We start from the raw sequence: 19,449 nt of genomic DNA, 5'->3' as shown, positions 1-19,449 counted from the left end.
GGTGAAACTTTAGCTGAGACTTGAAGGACGCCAGAGAAACCAGGAGGTGGAGACGAAAAGAGATAGCGTGCCAGGCACGCGGGACAGCCAATGTCCAGTAAAATCAGAGTTGAGAGATACAGCATGATGTGCAAGGAACAGCAAAAAGGCCAGTGTCTGTAAGAAACAGCCCCATCTCTATTTCTCTTTATTTCCTAGTCCTTTGAAGCTTCAACAATAGAGACACAGAGAGACAGAGACAGAGAGAGCAAAGCAAAAAAAAAAAAAGGAAGGGGGAGAGGGAAGGTCGAATAGCCCCAGTGCCCTTCAGAGGCTCACCCCCCATCTCTGGGTCTGGACCATGCCTCCGCCCTGCGCCCCAGTACCACTCACATCTCAGGAGCTACCGAGTGAGTCCTCCGTGGTTCCTAGAGCGTCCTAGAGCGTAAGTGCGGTGGGAGCGAGGCGAGAGAGAGCCAGAGTACTTCCTGTCTGTCAGTGCGGCGGCTCGGTGGCAGCTAGGGAGCGGTAAGTGAGCGGAGCTGGATGGTCGAGTGGGCGCGGCACCCTTTCCTTCCCTTCCCTTCCCTTCCCTTCCCTTCCCTTCCCTTCCCTTCCCTTCCCTTCCCTTCCCTTCCCTTCCCTTCCCTTCCCTCCCCTCCCCTCCCCTCCCCTCCCCTCCCCTTCCCTTCCCTTCCCTTCCCTCCCCTCCCCTCCCCTCCCCTCCCCTCCCCTCCCCTCCCCTCCCCTCCCCATTCCCCACCTGTACACCGCCGCCAGCCCATAACCGAGAGGGTCGGCCCGGGGCTAGGGTCGAAGGCCTTAGGGCTGAGCGGGAGGGCCGGTTTGGAGTTCCTGCGTCATTGACGCTGGCTGCAGTCCCTTTCAGTCCTGGCAGCGACTTGAGAGAGATGCCCGGGTACGGTCCGAGGGTGTGGATTGATGCGAGGGTGGGACTGGTCAGTCTTCCAAGCAGCCGGCGTCTGTTAAGCGCCTACTGTGTGCCAGGCTCTGAGTAAACGCTGGGCCCGCAAAGAAAAGCAGTAAACGCACGGTCCTCTGCTCTTGGGAGACCCCGTGTAGGCAGCTTTGTACAAACCAGATGAATGAGGAGGCTGTCGGGGTCTAATGTAGCAGTTCTTTAACCCTTTTGTGTGTGTCCTGAATCCCTTGGGAAGTGCGGTGAAGCCCGTGAACCCTTTCTAAAAATAATGTTTGAAATGCACAAAATACAAGGGGATTACAAAGGAAACCAATTATGTTGGAATACAGGTATAGAATTAGTATTTTTTTAAAGTTCTCTACCAGACTGCACTAGATGATGGTGAAGGTCCCTTCCAGCGCTAAATTTATGCTCCTGTAATCTGAAGTCATTTAACTTTACTGGTCCTCAGTTTTTTTTTTCCAGTGTCAGATTGTCAGGGGTGAGCTGGTTCTTAGATATTCTCAGTTAAGGAATTAAACTCGCACACAAAGATTTTAGATCCGGCTTCTTGCAATAGAACAGCTGACTAGGAGGAGAGCTCCTAAGTCTCAACCAAGCGAAGAAACTGCCAACTTTTTATAGGACACAGTAAACAAAAAGAACCATACCAAGGGTCTTCCCTATTCCAAGAGGGCCCCCCTCTTGTGACACCTCAGGGAAGTGCAAAGGTCACGATGCTCCAGGGGCTCTATCCTTGGGCTGGGTCTTATCCTGGAGCAGATGCCAAGATACTCCGGAGGCTTTAATCACAATTCTTATTCCCCCCCCCCCCCCACTCCCCTGAGGTTTATATAATTCAGCTCCTCCTAACTAGGGGAGAGGACCCTTTCCTGCTATGGAACTGAAAACAAAAACAATCAGGCCAGCCAGGCCAGCACAGCTCTTTCTCAATGTCATTCTGCTATTTCTAATCCGGTCCCCCACCTCACGATGAATTAGTTGGACTTCAATAAAATTGGTTTCCCTTTGTAATCCTATGCATTTTATGTATTTAAAAATAATTATTCTGAGAAGGGGTTCATATCTTTCACCAGACAGCCAAAGGGGTCCATGATACAAAAAAGCTAAGACCCTCTGGACTAGATCAAAGCTTCTTAAACTGTGGCTCTCAACCCATAGGGAGGCATGTAACAATGTGAGGGTTGTGAAAAATTTGGCAGTAAATGTTTGATTTGTGTGCCTGTTTTATATACCTGTAAAACCAAGGTTGCATAAAAATTTCCCAGGTGAAAAGGGGTTGTGAGTGGAAAAGTTTTAAGAAGTCCTAAACTAGATGATCTCTGAGGCAACTAGGTGGTCTAGTAAGTAATGAATGAATAAAGCATTTATTAATCAATACAAATAGAAAAGCAAGGCAGTTCCTGGTCTCAATGCTCATATTCTAATTGGGGAGACATCACATGCAGAAGGTTTCAGTTGCAAATAAGATGGAAAGGTCCTATGTTCCTTAGGGTGTAGGAGCAAAGGAAATAGTCATTTTGTTTCTTTAATATCATTTTTAAAAATCACTATTCCCATGGCTTTTGAGTTCAGGATCCTGGGCTGTCACTATTGGGATCCAAGGGGAGATGGTGGTTAAGGTAATAGTGGTGGTAGTGGTTTTACTTTCTGGCAAGTCACAGAATAGAGGACTGGACTTGGAGCGAGGAGAACCTGAATCTGAATCCTGCCTCTTTCACCTGTTAGCTACCAGCCCAGGGCAAGTAATTTCACTTCCTCCAGCTTCTGGTTCCTCATCTGTAAAACTGGCATAATTACAGCACCTTCCTTATAAAATTGTTGTGAAGTTCAAATGACATATGTAAAGAGCTTTGTAACTCTTAAAGTACTATGTAAATGCTAGCTAATATTTTAATTATTATCTTTAAGGTCCTTCCTAATTCTAAATCCTCTGATCTAATATGATCCTTTTATTTTACCAAAAAATAAGGTTGTAAGTAGTAGAGAAGAGGCTTGAATACATGTCCTCTGTTATCAAATCCAGAGTTCTTAATGCCTCACAGTCTTTCAGTAGGAGATCTGGGAAGGGAAGAAACATTTATTTAGCATCAACTTTGTGCCAGGCAGTGTGCTTTATCAATATCTCATTTGGGGGCAGCTAGGTGGCACAGGCCCTGGATTCAGAAGGACCTGAGTTCAAATCTGGCCTCAGACACTTGACACTTAATAGCTGTGTGACCTTGGACAAGTCACTTAAACCTCATTGCCCCCAAAAAATACATAAACAAATTAATGAATTTGATAAATAGGTAGATAGATAGATAGATAGATATCTCATTTGATCCTCACAACAACCCTGTGAGGCGGGTGCTGTTCTTATCCCCCTTTTACAGTTGAGGAAATGGAGTCGAACAGAGGTTACATGATTTGCCTAGGGTCACACAGTTAGTATCAGACGAGGTTTGAATTCAGGTCTTCCTGACTCCAGGCCCTGTGTTCTGTCCACTGCACCACCAGCTGCCTATCCAACTTTGATTAGGAAAAGCCTTATATAGAAGGTAGTGTTTGAGCTGAGTTTTAAAGGAAGCTAGATTCTATGGGGCAGAGGTAAGGTGAGTGTTTATTCCCAACACAAAGAGGGGAGGTTGAATATTTTATATAAGGAATATGTAAGGAATAGCAAATAGGCCCTTTTTACTGGACCATAAAGTATGTGAAAAGGTGTAATAAAGGCTGAAGCCAGATTGTAAAGGGTTTGAAATGCCAAACAGGAGCTTTTATTTTATCTTAGAGGTAAAATATGATTACTGGAAGTTCTTTGGGGGGTGATGTGGCCTGACATGCTTTGGGAATATCACTTTTGAGGCTGTTTAGAGGAAGGATTAGATAAGGTAATGTGACAAAATTGTCTAGGAGGTCATTGACTAGGAACTATCAGCTGATGATGAATCATTGATGTAAAGATAGAAGAAAACTTCAGTTTATTATGCTCAGAGCCTAGGTAACACCAAACATTAAGCACTGTCAGTGAGCCCCAAGCATGTTTTAAGCTACCTTATATAGATTTTGAATAGATAAGCAAGATGGGTACAGTGAAATTACAAAGAGCAGTTGGGGAAGATAAGGATGAACACTTCAGAGATGTGATGGAATAAGGGGAAGATATGTCCAAAAAAGCCAACAAAAACCCCAGGATATGAGCCAGTTAACACAGGAGCTGTAGCTGCTATCCCAAACTTACAGACTTTAACATGATATATGATTTGCTCATTAAGTAAATGGAGATTAAAGGTTAACCAGATATGTTTTTATTACAGTACTCCCTTTTCTTCCATATCACATTTGTGTATATTAGATCACATTCATGTTCATCTTAGCTATCTCTTCTTGGGATATCTTCATATAATTTTCTGGCAAGCATTTCTAAAGTTGGATGCAAATATTAGGATACATTGAATACTACAGTAAAGTAAAATCATACAATAATGATTATTAGTACACAGGGCTTTCAAAATTTCCTTGATCCAGCCTGTGTGTTTTGCAAGTAGCCCCAAATGTCCCAGTTATTCTTTCATGTTTAATGTGCTCTAGTTCTGTTCCTAACTTTCCAGTTTATTTAAGATAATTAGAAATATTGAGGATTTGATCAGATACAAATGTGCAGCATTCAGCTTTCACCAAGATACTAAATGTTTACCACTATTCCACTAATTCTGTGCAAGTTTCAAAATCAAGAGATCTTTCTTGGGGCCAAGGGTGTCTAGTTTTAGAAGTTAATCTACTTTAGATATTTCCACAAAGTTGCTGGAACTGGACTTTAGACTGGGTTCTTTGAAAGGAATTTTTTTCATATTAGCCAGAAGACAGTCCAAAGGATATCTCTAGAAGAGATATGCTGGCCAGATCCCATGTCGAGATTTGACCAGGAATAAACAGACAAGAATGACCAGAACTTGAAAGATCACTGACTACTCAAGGTGAAATTGAGGCTTATCTCATATGTCTATCATTAGTGATGGGGATTACTCAAAATTTATGTCAGATCAGACTAGTCTCAGAAGGAACCATATTTTTGGCCAAGATGATACAATAATTAAGCATATAAGTCTCTTGCTTATTTTTCCTGAGGGAAATATGGTGAAGGGACACAGGATTTGGAAGATTTCTCATCCTAGCCTGAAAGAGTAGTAGACCCTCCCATTTAAAACATGAACTTCCTCAACCAAATCCTCGAATTTGCATCCTGAATTACAGCACTATACTCATTGGTACAACTGCTTGGCTGATTTCCTCAGAGTTTAATGACATGTCTAATGCAAAAGACAGGCAGATAATATGGAAAAAATATACAGGATACTAATATGTCTCTGATATTTTATGAATAGGACTGCAACTTTACCAACCAGTTGATTTTTTCCACTCCACCCAGAAGTCTCCCATGGTAAAATCTGCTTTGTGCATGCTGGAGGGTTGCAAGGATGGAAAACTTGAGCTTAGTCCAACCTAGTTTGTCCTATCTCAGTCACCAACAATTGTGACAAATTGTCTGGGAGTAAGTAGACTAGGTACTGCTGCCAGTAACCAATCAATTGCACTGAAATAGGAGAAAACGGCAGTTTGTTATGCACAGAGTGCAAGCTATACTAAATACTTAATGTTAAGTCCCAGTGAGCCCCAAACATATTTTAAGCTATCTTAAATACATAAGCTACCTTTTGAATACATAAGCAGGATGGTTACATTGGAATTTCAAAGAGCAGTTGGGGAAGAGGAAGATCTATGTCAGTGAAAACAGGAAACCAGGTCAACCCCAGAACTGTAGTTGCTATCTCAAGCCTGATTTTTCGACTAGCATGGTAAGTGATGTACTTGAATTAAGTAGATGGCAGTAGGACAGTTAAGCCAGAAATTTACACTAGAGACTTAAGAGAGTGAGATCAATTAGGAGACTAAAGCAGTAATCCAGAAAAGAGGTGATAAGGATCTGAATCAAGGTAGTGGCAATCTAAGTGAAGAGAATGGGATGAATAAGAGATGTGAAAGTAGAATTGGTAAGACTTGGCAACTGATTAAATAGGGTAAAGGAAAATAAAGAAGGAAGTAAATAATCATTTCTTAAACACTTCCTGTGTGCTAGGCACTGTGCTAAATGCTTTACAAAAACTCATTTTATTGTCACAACAACCTTGGGAAGTAGGTACTGTTAGTATCTCAATTTTGTGGTTGAGGAAAGTGAGGCAGACAGATTAAGTGAGTAGCCCAGGATTACACAACTAGTAAATAAATGTCTGAGGCTGAATTTGAACTCGGGTCTTTCTGACTCCAGGCCCAGTGCTTTTTCTACTATACCACATAGCTATCTATCTGTTAAAAATAATTCCAGGGTTGTAAATCTGACTGACAGGAAAGATGGTGGTACTCTCAACAGAAATAAAGAAATTCTTTAGAGGTGAGTTGTGGTTGGGGGAAGATAATGAGTTCTGTTTTGGACTTGTTGAATTTGAGATGCCTGTGGAACTTCTGATTGAAATGTCCCATGGGGGGCAGCGAGGTGGCAGAGTGGATAAAGCACTGGCCCTAGATTCAGGAGGACCTGAGTTCAAATCTGGCCTCAGACACTTGACACTAGCTGTATGACCCTAGGCAAGTCACTTAACCCCTATTGCCCCACAAAAAAAAAGGGGGGGGGAAGGAAATGTCCCATGGATGATTCCTGATGCTTAGGAGAAAGACTAGGGCTGAGGATATGGATCTGAGAATCATCTTTATAGAGGTGATAATTGAACCTGTGGGAGTGGATAAGATCACTAAGAGAAAGTTTAGAGAAAGAAGTCCCAGGATAGGATCTTTTGGTACACCCTCTGTTAGGAGGTAGGACTGAGGAGTCTCCTCTGTTAGATAGGGGAAATGAGAGAAAGCAATGTCACATGAACTGAGAGAGTATAAAACATCTTAAGAGGATTGTCTCTACCCTTGAACATCAAAAGATCATAGATTTATAGCTGTAAGAGACCATCCAGTCCAACTCTCATTTTATAAATGAAGAAACCAGCCTAATGAGATTAAATGACTTGCTTGAGATGACACAGGCAAGTATGGGATAGAAGTAGGATTTGAACTCAGGTTCTCTTACTCTCAATCTGCTCTTTCTAGTTTACTATGTTGTCTTTTTTTTTTTTAACTATGTTGTTACTCTAGAATAATAAATGAATCAGTATCTCTCTTGCTATTCCCTTATAGAGCTGGGGAATGACTTAATCTCCCTTCTCTGTATCCTAGGGAGATAATTCTATACTTTGATGTTTTGGTTGAATGACATTCACTCTTCTCAGCTTGCTATGTTTTTAATCACCCACAGGTCTCTCTCCATCTGTACATAGGATCAGAAATTCTATCAGGGAGACAAAGTATCCCAGGAGTCAGCGCTTGCTATCAGCTTCTCTTCACCTGGCATCCCTCTTGGACTGCATCATCAGGAATTTGTTAATCCATCTACATGATTGTAACATGGTAGTTATCCCCTCTACATCTGTGCTTCCCCCTTTTTTTTCATTTTTTGAATAATATTTTATTTTTTCCTAATGACATGTAAAAACTATTTTTAACATTCATTTTATAAAACTTTGAGTTCCAAATTCTCTCCCTTCCTAATATGGTAAGCAATTTGACATAGGTTATACATGTACAGTGGTGCAAAACATTTCCAAATTAGTCATGTTGTGAAAGAAAACACAGACCAAAAAACCCCCACAAAAAAGTAAAGTAAAAAATAGTATGCATCTATCTGCACTCAAACTCCATCGGTTTTTTCTCTGGAGGTGGATAGCATTTTTCATCATGAGTCCTTTGGGATGGTCTTGGATCATTGTATTGCTAAGAACATGTGCTTCCCTTTTCAGATGATAACTACCTTGGCTTTCTTATGACCTATTCTCCTACTGTCATCAGTTACCATAAACTCACTACCTCACTGTAATAATATTTATCCAGCATTTTACAATGTGCTAGGAACTTTCTTCACAACCATCACAAGGTAGTACCATAAATATTATTATTCTGTTTTACAAATGAGGAAACCAAGCCTCTAGAAATTTAAAAGATTTGTCTGAAGTCATACAATTTGGAAGTAGCAGAGCTGGGACTGTAACCCTGCTCTCCTCCCTCTAAGCCCATTGCTCAGTTTTTCTCTCTGTAGTTGGTATACCTTGCTTTGGTATCCCTAACTAACTTAACTGCATACCACTTAAAGATGAAAGGAATAAGTATCAATATAACAGACATATTTATCATCTTATTAACATCTAGGCTCCCAAAGAAAAATAAGGATGTTATGGGCACAAGGACTCCCAGCGTTTCCCCCATAACGAGTATGAGTTAATGAGAGCTAAATACTAGATGCTCTCTAGCATCGCTTCACCTTGAAATCTGTCATCCCGTGATTTGGTGCCTTCATGTCCTGTGGATGATCCACAACTATATTTCATTAGAAACTGTAGTATTCTGTGGCTCACAGTCCCACAGCATACTGGAAGATGGTGTTATTTTTTTGTTAAATTTTTAAATTTTATTTTACTCATAATTTTTCTCATAAAAAATGAGAAAAGAAAAAAAGTTGTCATGTAGACAGCAGAACATAGGAGAGGATTCAACACAAAACAATAAATTTCCACTTCAAGAAAACCTATATAATAAATACTAGACATTGTTTTCAAATCTACCCAGCTGTTCTCTGCTTCATTTTTGGTTTGCTTTTGTTCTCTGCTTTTGAAAGACAGTATTATCAAGATGGGGCTTTGTTTCAGGGAGAAACTTGGGATCATTCAAAGCACTATACAAATTCTCAAAAGCACATTCTACCTTTTATTTAATTCTACATAATGGTTTTGCAGGTTATTATTCATCTGTCTATCAGAGATATATCAACTAATAGACCAGGTCTGTGGATTATCTATATTATCCTTCCCCTTCTCAGGAGATGGGAGAATCTGATGAGCCACAATGTATTATAATAAGTGCTTTGTAATTGCTATTATTATCATCATTCTTGTCCTTCAGCAGACCACTGATGCCTTCATATTTTTTATAGTAGATACTTGATGGGTTTTTTTCCCCAGGAGTGAAGTAGAACTTGTCCTTGGAAGGTAGTTTCCACCCATTCCCAAAGGTTCTTGTGGTAAATGATAGTCCTGCCCAATTATTTGGGATTTGGTGGGATAGGTTTTTCTAACACTACATTGTCCTTCTGATTTTGTTGTTGTAATTCCATTACAGCTGTGCCCTAATGCCTCATGGCATGGAACCAGTCATGGCTTCTAAAAGCTTATTCCGGCAGAGTGAAAATTCTGGTGGTTCCTACCAAGCTGTAAAGACTTCAAGTCCAAATCCAGCAATAGATTATCATCTGAGGACCAACCTCGCTAAATTGCAGAGAAGAGGCTCATCAGCAAAAGGTTAGCCACCAAGTAATGAATGTTTTCTGGTTACAGTAACTCATGAATCTCTGCTAAAGTGTGAAGAGGTTGTAGGCCATATTGGTAGAAAGAGTACCCGCACTAATAAAATAACAACTCTTGAAATATTGAATCCATGATTGTAGCATGTTGGGATTTCATGGGAGAAAAGCCTAAATAGGGCAAGTGATTCATTACCCTGAAGTGTAGGAGTGCAATATAACTAAATAAAGAACACAAGAAATATATCCAGTGTCATGTTTGTTAGCTTAGCAAAGAACTGGAAGTCAGGGCATGGCACACCTATATAGTGTAGAAATTTATTTTGATTTGGGGACCCTACCTTTGGGCTGAGATTAGAAAGCTTTAGGCCCTCAGGGTCTCTTCTGTGTGGGAGGTGCTGGTGCCCCTCCCCCTCTGCTTCAACTGAACCAAAAAGCCCCGTGGGCTGTACAAGACGTCAGGTCAGACAGCTGGAGGGAAAATCCCCCAGCTTCCTCTGACCTGAGCAGATCTATCCCAGAGATCCTGGGCTTGTCCAGGCCGGGCTCTGGCGTAGCCTGTGCTGAGGCACGTGATGCTTGAGCATCCCACCAGCCGCAGCCCTGGCTGGCGGATTAGCTTAGTCTGTGGGGGCGCAAAAAAAATCCCTGAGATTTGAGTGGAGAAAAGGAAAATATATATAGACCTGGGAATTAGACTCAGGGAGACCAGTAGACAAGATTAAAGGGCGGCTGACAAGATTAGAGGGGCGGCAAAGGCAGCAGACTAGCAGAGGGCAGACTGATGGAGCAGACAGACAGACAGACAGAACAGGAGGCAGCGGAAAGCACAGAAGCAGTCAGCACAGGGTACAGGTTGGAGAAAGCAAAGATTAAGAGAATAGTAAGGGGGCAGGTAGGTGGCGCAGTAGATAGAGCACCGGCCCTGGAGTCAGGAGTACCTGAGTTAAAATCCAGCCTCAGACACTTGAAATTAGCTGTGTGACCCTGGGCAAGTCACTTAACCCCAAATTGCCTCACTTAAAAAAAAAAAGTTATCATACGGACAAAACGACACTACTTATATGGCACTTTGCTTAAAGCTATATATAAAAGAGAACAGTAAGGAGAGGAAAGTTGGAAGCAGGGGGATAGACAAAGTGAAAGGGGCCCGGAGTTAGAATAAAGGACCTGAGTAGTGAAAGTGCAACATACCCTAAGACAAGAGGCAGCAATGGCCCGTATTGTATTAAAAAAGTTCTAGGCCTAGCAGAAGGAAGCACCAGAACACAGTCAGGTTGTACATTTTATTTCCCTGTATTCTTAATTTTAAATATTATCTCATAAATAAACTCTGCTTTGATTATTTAGTTAAGAAGCTTCTTAATCTTTTGCTTATCAATTTGGGAGCAGTGTGGTGGAACTTTATAAACGGCCCATATTAAATTAATAGCAGTCAGAGAGCCAGTTAGTCAAAAGTTCCCAGATTAGTCATCCCCAGATTAGTGCCCCCAAATTAGCCCATGTCATTTAGAAGCAGTCAGGTTTTTTTTGTTTGTTTTTAGTGAGGCAATTGGGGTTAAGTGACTTGCCCAGGGCCTCACAGCTAGTAAGTGTTAAGTGTCTGAGGCCAGATTTGAACTCAGGTACTCCTGACTCCAGGGCCGGTGCTCTATCCACTGTGCCACCTAGCTGCCCCAGCCCATGTCATTTAAAATATTTCTACATTTGAATGGCAACCCAGATGGGATTTATGGCCCAATTATAATTTTTCTAAACATAATTTTTCATATAGTCATAATTCTTCATATAAGTACAATTATATATTTTTTCAGATTAGATTAGATTATTAATAATTAACTTTTTTACAATAGGTACAATCTGTTTTATTTGTATCTATCTATATATAGTAATATCCAGTAGAATGTAAGTTCTTGAGGTGAAGAGATGTTTATCACTTTTTTCTTTGTATCCTCAGAACCTAGATCAATGCCCTCTTCATAATAAGCGCTTTTTAAATGCTTATTGAATTGGATTTTCAGACAGGACATGAGGCCAGGAACCTATGTGGCTCCTGGATGAGATAGGATTGTTTTTTTCATCAGGGGCTAGACCTGTCTTATAGAATATTCCTGAGAAAACCAGCAGAAGGGCAAATAGTTTCCAAGTTGTCAAGTAGCTGCTGAAGAGACTAGACCTTGAGTAAAGGGTGAAATGGTACATGACTGAAACCTGAGGAGGAAGGAAGTTTGGGGGCCCAGATAGTGAAGATTTATCTTACTGGAAGGTTTTTGTTTTGTTTTGGGAGGTGGCAAGTTTAACTTGGTCTCTTTATTTATTTATTTGTTTGTTTGTTTGTTTGTTTTTTTATTTTTTATTTTTTTACATATAAGGTATTTTATTTTTTCCGTTACATGTAAAGATAGTTCTCAACTTTTGTTTATACTAGCTTTACAATTTCAGATTTTTCTCCCTCCCTCCCCTAGACAGCAGGTAATCTGATATAGGTTATATCTATATATCTATATATCTATATACATATACATATACATATATATATATATACACACACATATATATACACATAATAACATTAATCCTATTTCTGCATTAATCCTGTTACAAGAGAAAAAATCAGAGCAGTGATGCAAAACCTCAAAATAGAAAAAAAAAAAACAGCACCCAAAACAAAAGAAATAGTATGGTTCAATCAGCATCTATACTCCACAGTTCTTTTTTTTTTTTTTCTTGGATTTGGAGATCCTCTTCTATCATGAGTTCCCTGGAACTCTTCTGTACCATTGCATTGGTGAGGAGAATATAGTCCATCACAGTAGGTCAACACTCAATGTTGATTATACTGTGTACAATGTTCTTCTGGTTCTGCTCATCTCACTCATCATCAGCTCATGTAAGACCCTCCAGGTTTCTCTGAACTCCTCCTGCTCATCATTTCTTACAGCACAATAGTATTCCATTGTATTCATATACCACAACTTGTCCAGCCATTCCCCAATTGATGGGCACCCCCTCAACTTCCAATTCCTTGCTACCACGTAAAGAGCAGCTATAAATATTTTTGTACATGTGGGTCGGTCTCTTTATTTTTTAAAAATGTTCTATTGATTTTTAAAAAACTGGCATAATTTCCTGATATTTCCCAAATATTAAGCAAAAATGACCAAGAAGGGGCAGCTGCTAGATGGCGCAGTGGATAAAGCACCAGCCCTGGATTCAGGAGGACCTAAGTTCAAATTTTACTTCAGACACTTGACACTTACTAGCTGTGTGATCCTGGGAAAGTCACTTAGCCCTCCTTGCCCTGCAAAAAAAAATAAAATAATATAAAAATGACCAAGAAGGCAATGTTGCCTAATTATGTGTATAATATTCTTTCTCTGTAGTTCCTGTTTTCTCTACCTAGAGAGAGGAGTGTTTTATCATCTGTTTTCTGGGACTAAGACAGATCGTTACAATTAATCTGAGCCTTCTGTATCATTCTTGTTTACATTATTACAGTTATTATGTAAATTGTACTTATGCATTAGTTCATATGAATTTTCTCATGTTTCTTAGAATTCCTCATCCATTATTTCTTATGGCATAGTAACATTCCATTCCAATTTGTTCAGCCCTTTCCCACAAAATAGGCTCCTACTCACCAGATTTTTGCTACCACCAAAAGTGCTTCCAGGAATATCATGACATAGAATACTTTTTTTTCTGTCAGCTCTCCCTGAGATGTATGTTCATTTGTAGGATTTCTAGAACAAAAGAGGCTTTCCCAAGCTTCAAATATTGGTTTGAAGATAACATAATTAAAATATGACCCAGTTGGGAGGACCCAGAAGGGCATTCCTTTCCTTGGTTTCACAATCCTCTACTCCATATGGAAGATCAGAAGGGGTAAAGGGTAGCTTTAGCTAACTGATTCCATGATATTGGAACCAAAACTAAGCCCAGATAAAGGTCCATATGGAAAAGAAGAAAGTGAAGTAGATGAAATCTAATGAGAGTAGGTAGATGTTCCACAAATCTCTGTAAACCATGAACCATGAACTTTGTCCTCACTTCTCCCATTTGTTCCCCTATATGAGCCTTTATAGTATATCGCTTAAGTCACCTCAGAGATAATTATACTTATGTTGGGGAGGGGGGAAGTGTGAAGGTTTTCTTTGTGATTGTCCCCCTTGTTTGAGGTATAGGGAATCCACAGAAAACTGGGATTATGGTAGTAGCTTGAAAACTGAAGACAATATCTGCAAAACAAAAGTATCCTGGTGCTTGCACTCACCTGGTCACTATGGTTAGGTCATTACTGATGAGTCTCATAGTGTAATCTATGCATTGGGCTTTCACTTTGAAACTCTGCCTCTGTTCTCTCACATGTAATCAGTAGTATGTTCACATATCTTAGAGAATCTAACCTTAAGCTTCCTCCTTCCAGAACTTCCTATCTCCAGATTATGTAGATCATGGATACATACATGCATACATGCATATACATACATACACATGCACACACACGTGTGTGTGTGTGTGTGTGTATCTCAGAGCCAGTTGTATGTCTAGTTCTTGTTTTCATTTCCTATTTCTCATCTAGTCACCTCATGGATATTTTAAGTTACCTCTTCTAGGAAACTTAGGTAACTAGGTAACCAAGGAATAAAATTCTTTTGAATGGCTGTATAGCATCTTACTAAACTACAAGCTATATGAGGACAGGAATGTTTTACCTAAACTTTACCTTTCAGTGCCTACCTACCACAGTACTCTGCAGTAGTAGGATTAATAAAATTAAATGAATCTTTAGTTTCTAATTTCTTATCCAATCATAAATATATAAGCCTGCTTTTGTACCAAGGAAAAATCTTCTGTGGTAGATTTGTAGTCAAAGGATCTGAGTTTGAATCCCGTCTCTTCCATTCACCACCTATATGACCTTGGGCAAATCAAAGTCATATAGCCTCTTTGGGCCTGTGGTAAAAATTATTGGAGTTTAGCTGACTCATTTGGGAGGGGCTACACCTGGCCCACCCTGAAGTTACCTATGCTACTGAGTTCAGAAGGAGAAACCTCTCCATAGGCAGTTTTTGAAGGACCTCCCCTTGGGGGGAGGAAGATTGAACACTCGCTGAGGGGAGGCTGAGTCACTTCCAGAACATTGGTTCTCTTCTCTCTCTTCTGCCCTTCCAGTGGCTCAAGCAGCTAAAGCAGATGGTGAGTTAACACAAAAGCCCTGTTTTCTTTTGAATTAGCTTAACTGGAAGCAAGTTGGGGATTGTATAGACTTAGGTTAGAGCTAGGAGAATTTATCTGAATTTCTTTTTCCCTACTTCTTTATCTTTGATTTTTATTAATTTCACCTTTGTTGTTTAATTAATTCCCAAGTAATAAAATCTGATCCTTTTGTGGAAAAGAAGCTGTAAGGCTCCTTTCTTATTGGCCTGGGAGAATTATCTAAAAGGATAATTCGGAGAGGAGGGAGCTTTGAACCTAGAGGTCCCTCATTATTTCCAGGACCCCAGTATTTCAGCAAGTCACCCAATTAACTCTCCATATATTAAATTTGACCCCCACAGCTCTCAGTTTTCTCATCTGTAAAATGATAATGTTGGATTAGATGTCCTCTAAAGTCCTTTCTATATCTAAACCTATGTTGTGAAAATTCTTCTGTGATCTAAATTCCGTCCTGTAATGTTTCTTTATACAACAGGAATATGCTGTTTCAGCATTTAGTGACTTTTGAGGATGTGGCTGTGTATCTCTCGAAGGAGGAGTGGGGGCAGCTGGACGTTGCCCAGAGGGAGCTCTACAGAGATGTGATGCTGGAAAATTATGAGAACCTTCTCTCACTGGGTTAGTATTCATTTCTATAGTGACTTTAATCTCTGTGGAGATCTACCTTTTCTCTATGAAACAGCCTCATGAACTCTTTCTAGGTCTCTGTACCTAGACCTTATTACCATATTATCTGTGACTTTACCCATCTCCTATCATCTGCTGTCTATACATCTAAAACAAAAAACTGCTTTCTGAAAGTTCTGGCTTTCCAAGATAAATGACCATATTTCATCTCATTCACCTTTAATTAGGATTTCCAATCTCCAAACCTGATATTATCTCCCAACTGGAACAAAAAAAAGAAGCATGGATCCAACATATTAAGGGCCCTGAGGAAAGGGAGTTCTCTCAAAATGCTTATAGAGGTAAGTAGGTAAGAGATGCATTGGAGTCACAAGGCAATAAGAACACAGTTGTTTTATGAGCTGGTGCATAGTACCAGGGAAAGTTTTTTCCTCTGTGTGCCATACTTCTCCCTTCTGTGAGTACAGTAATTCTTCAAATAGAGAACTGTCTCCCTTTCCCCTCTCTTTAAGGGCTAGTGACAGCCCTTAGGCCAATTCTGCTTCAGATATAGTCCTACCCATACATTCTGTCTGCTTGGCTCTTCAGGGCTGTATATACTTGCTCTTTCAAATACCTTAAATCTTATCTATTTCCTAGTTCAGTTTGACTTTATTATACTTATTCTCTGACTATTTCAAATATTCATGCTTTTCTTTTAGTGCTCTATTTCAGGGCTTCTTAAAGTTTTTCCACTTGGAAGCCCTTTTCGCCCAAAAAATTTTTACTCGACCCTGGGTAAATGGATATATAAAATAGGTATAGATAACCTTTTACTGTTGCCAAATTTTTCATGACCCCCACATTCATGGGATCTCAACCCACAGTTTAAGAAACTAGGCTTTATTTAGCTTGTTTCGTTAGTCAAACTTTTCCACCTTTTTTGTTGGAATTGTTCAGTTGTTCATGATCAGCTTACTCTCTGGCCTAGGTTGTACCTCCCACTCTAATCAACATCTGGTTACCCTGACTCTTAGCCTCATTCCCTTGTTTGATTGCTAGGACTCTTATAGAACTTTTAATCCTTCTTATTCCCAATCAGCATTCATTTCAGTTACGAATTTCTGTTTCTTCTCTTGCAGTTTATATTTTTCTAAGAAGAAAAAGAGATAACATTTGGTTTTTGTTTGTTTCAGGTTACAAGAACAAATCTAAAAGTGAAAATTTGACTCTGAGGCAAATTCCTCAAGAAGATGAATTACGTGGAAAAGAATCAGAAAAACACCTAAAAGATGTTACCCAGGTCCCAGACTTAAGAGGAACCTGTGACCAGGAAAGTAACTTAGAGAAGCAGATAAGAAACTACAAAGAGAAGAAACAGAATAAACTAGTTTCCCAGCAGAGAGTTCCCCAGCAAGTTTCCTCAAAGAAAACCACTGGGGGAGAGAGAGGTCGTGAATGTAATGATTTTGGTAAAAACCTCATTTTGAGTTCTAACGTGGTCACTCACCAGAGAGTTGAAGGGAACCACACATGTACTGTATGTGGTCAGAGTTTTTCCCATCCTTTAACCTTAATTCAACATAGGAGAATTCATGGTGGAGAGAAGCACTATCAATGTAATGATTATAGGAAGGATTTCAGTCACAAGTCACAATTCACAAGACCGCTGATAATTCACACTGATGAGAAGCCCTATGAATGTACAGAATGTGGGAAGTCCTTCAATCGTAGTTCACATCTTACTTTACATCAGAGAATTCATACTGGGGAGAAACCCTACAAGTGTAACAAATGTGGGAAAGCTTTTGGCACAAATTCTGATCTTATTCGACATGAGAGGATTCATACTGGAGAAAAACCATATAAGTGCAGTGATTGCGGAAAAGCTTTTAGTCAGTCTTCAGTGTTTATTCGACATCAGAGAATTCATACTGGAGTGAGTGCCTATAAGTGTGATGACTGTGGGAGAGCCTTAAGTAGTAAGTTAAGCCTTATTGAACACTGTAGAATTCATACTGGTGAAAAACCTTTTCAGTGTGATGAATGTGGAAAAGCCTTCACTCACTTCACAAGTTTAATTTATCATCAGAGAATTCATACTGGAGAAAAACCATATGAGTGTAATGAATGTAGAAAAGCCTTCAGTCGACATTCAGTCCTTATTCGACATCAAAGAGCTCACACTGGAGAGAAACCGTTTAAGTGTAATGAATGTGGGAGTGCTTTCAGTAGAAGGTCAGTCCTTAATGAACATAAGAGAATTCATAGTGGAGAAAAGCCTTATGAATGTAATGAATGTGGAAAATCTTTCAGTCGGAGCTCCACCCTTATCCAACATCAGACAGTTCATAATTCAGACAAACCTTATAAATGCAATGAATGTGGGAAAGGCTTTGGGTGCCGCTCACATCTTACTGTACATCAGAGAATTCATCTTGGGGCTAAGCCTTACCAATGTAGTGTGTGTGGGAAAGCTTTTAGTCGCAGCTCCATCCTTAACCAACATCAGAGAATTCATACTGGAGAGAAGTTGTATAAATGTAATGAATGTGGGAAAGCCTTTAGTCGGAGCTCCATCCTTAACCAACATCAGAGAATTCATACTGGAGAGAAGCGGTATAAATGTAATGAATGTGGGAAAGCCTTCAATCGGAGATTTAGCCTTATTCTACACCAGAGAATTCATTCTGGAGAAAAGCAATGTAAATGTGATAAGTGTGGAAAAGCCTTCAGTCGGAGAACCAATCTTATCCGGCATCAGCAAATTCATACAGAAGATAAGTGTTATGAATAGAATATTCAAATAAAATCCTTTGCTGTCTGAAGATTCAACAAAGAGAAATCATACCGAGCTTAATTTGTGAATATAATTGGTACTGGAGAAGGATTATCTCTGTATCAGAGTACATTATTAATGAAGCAATATCATATAGTAAATTGTAAGATCTTTTGAGAGCAATAGCTAAGTTTTTCTTCAATTTATATAGCATCCAGTCCTAGATGACTTGCAACATATTCATTTCTTTTCAATGATGCAAAGAATGCTTGTACAGAAACCTTCCATGAGAGCTGCTCCCTTTATCTTCTAGTCTGAAGTTCTCTAGGATGATAACTAAAGGAAGTGTTTTATTTCTGCCTGAAAATAGGACAACTTGAATAGAACAATCTAACTTCTATTCCTATAAGCATTATAGGGATCTTTTATCCTTCATAAATCGAGAAGATGGTGCTGCAGTCCTTGTTAATTAATGATGAAAGAATGTGGAAAGAGTAACTATAGGAAAAGAGTGACACCTTGAATTTTGTTTGTTGGTGGATAATACCCCTGCTCCCATAGGTTAAAACAAAACTAGATACTAGCAATCTTGATTCCCAGGCAGGTGATCTTTTAACTGTATTATTCTTCCTTTCTCAATAGTGGATCTATATGGTATTAAGCAAATAAGTAAGAAAACACATTGGGAAAAATCTAGGAGAGCAAAGCCCTTCCCTGTTCAATGAATTTTGTTGTTGAATCATTTCAGTTGTGTCCAATTCTTTCTGACCCCATTTGGGGTTTTCTTTGCAAAGATCCTGAAGTGGTTTGTATTTTCTCCTCCAGCTCATTTTACAAATGAGGATAGTGAGGCAAACAGGATTAAGTGACTTGCTCAAGGTTCCATGGCTAGTAAGTGTCTTAGGCCACATTTGAACTCATGAAGATGAGTTTTCCTGATTCCAAGCCCAGCATTCTATCTACTGTGCCACTTAGCTGCCTCTGTTCCTTGAATATTTCTCCTTATTTCCACTGGTAGATCAAGGGGAAGAATGTAAGTAGAGCTACAAAAGGGAAGAGCCACATTCCATGGAAAAATCAAGGTGTTGTGGTTGCCAAACGCAAATCTGAAGCCAGTTTTTGTGACTAATAGTAAATGTTCATCAATTGATTAAGCCTGTTTGTAGAGAGTAGGCAGTAAAGAGGCAATTAAATAATTACTAGATGGCTACTGTTGTAAAGATTAGAAAACCAGGAAATATGTAATGGTGTCAAAAATGGAACAGACAAGTCAAGGAACATTGGCAAAACTCTGGATCTGGTTGAGAGGAGGGTAAGGAAGACAATTTGTCAGCAACTCTATTAAAACATGTTCTCTTTGGAGATATGTTAATGGGAAACATTTTGATAAGAGTCAGTAGCAAGAAATAGGAGTATTGCCATATGGGAATATACTATGAACCACCTGAATGAGAGGAAGAACTTGATTAAGATAGGAAACAGATAAGA

At 39.7% G+C, this 19,449-nt stretch overlaps 1 protein-coding gene across 3 annotated transcripts; it reads left to right on the top strand.

Annotated features, from left to right (window-relative positions):
- The first annotated feature begins 370 nt into the window (after nucleotides 1-370).
- On the top strand, nucleotides 371-18,808 carry LOC122736057 (zinc finger protein 260-like). Of its 3 annotated transcripts, none has more exons than XM_043978053.1 (6): nucleotides 371-507; nucleotides 7,263-7,414; nucleotides 9,176-9,354; nucleotides 15,052-15,194; nucleotides 15,431-15,544; nucleotides 16,379-18,808. In XM_043978053.1, exons 4-6 carry the CDS (start codon nucleotides 15,056-15,058, stop codon nucleotides 17,977-17,979), a joined length of 1,854 nt encoding a protein of 617 aa, XP_043833988.1. In that variant the 5' UTR covers nucleotides 371-507; nucleotides 7,263-7,414; nucleotides 9,176-9,354; nucleotides 15,052-15,055; the 3' UTR covers nucleotides 17,980-18,808. The 3 variants fall into 3 exon arrangements, with proteins under 3 accessions (XP_043833988.1, XP_043833989.1, XP_043833987.1); XM_043978054.1 differs by lacking the exon at nucleotides 371-507 and adding an exon at nucleotides 712-898 and having other exon boundaries at nucleotides 7,285-7,414; XM_043978052.1 differs by lacking the exon at nucleotides 371-507 and adding an exon at nucleotides 712-898.
- The last annotated feature ends 641 nt before the right edge of the window (nucleotides 18,809-19,449 follow it).

Source organism: Dromiciops gliroides, chromosome 1 (assembly GCF_019393635.1).
Source record: "Dromiciops gliroides isolate mDroGli1 chromosome 1, mDroGli1.pri, whole genome shotgun sequence".
NCBI lineage: Eukaryota > Metazoa > Chordata > Mammalia > Microbiotheria > Microbiotheriidae > Dromiciops > Dromiciops gliroides.
Note: the sequence above shows the minus strand (reverse complement) of the source record. Positions and strands in the feature narration are given on the sequence as shown.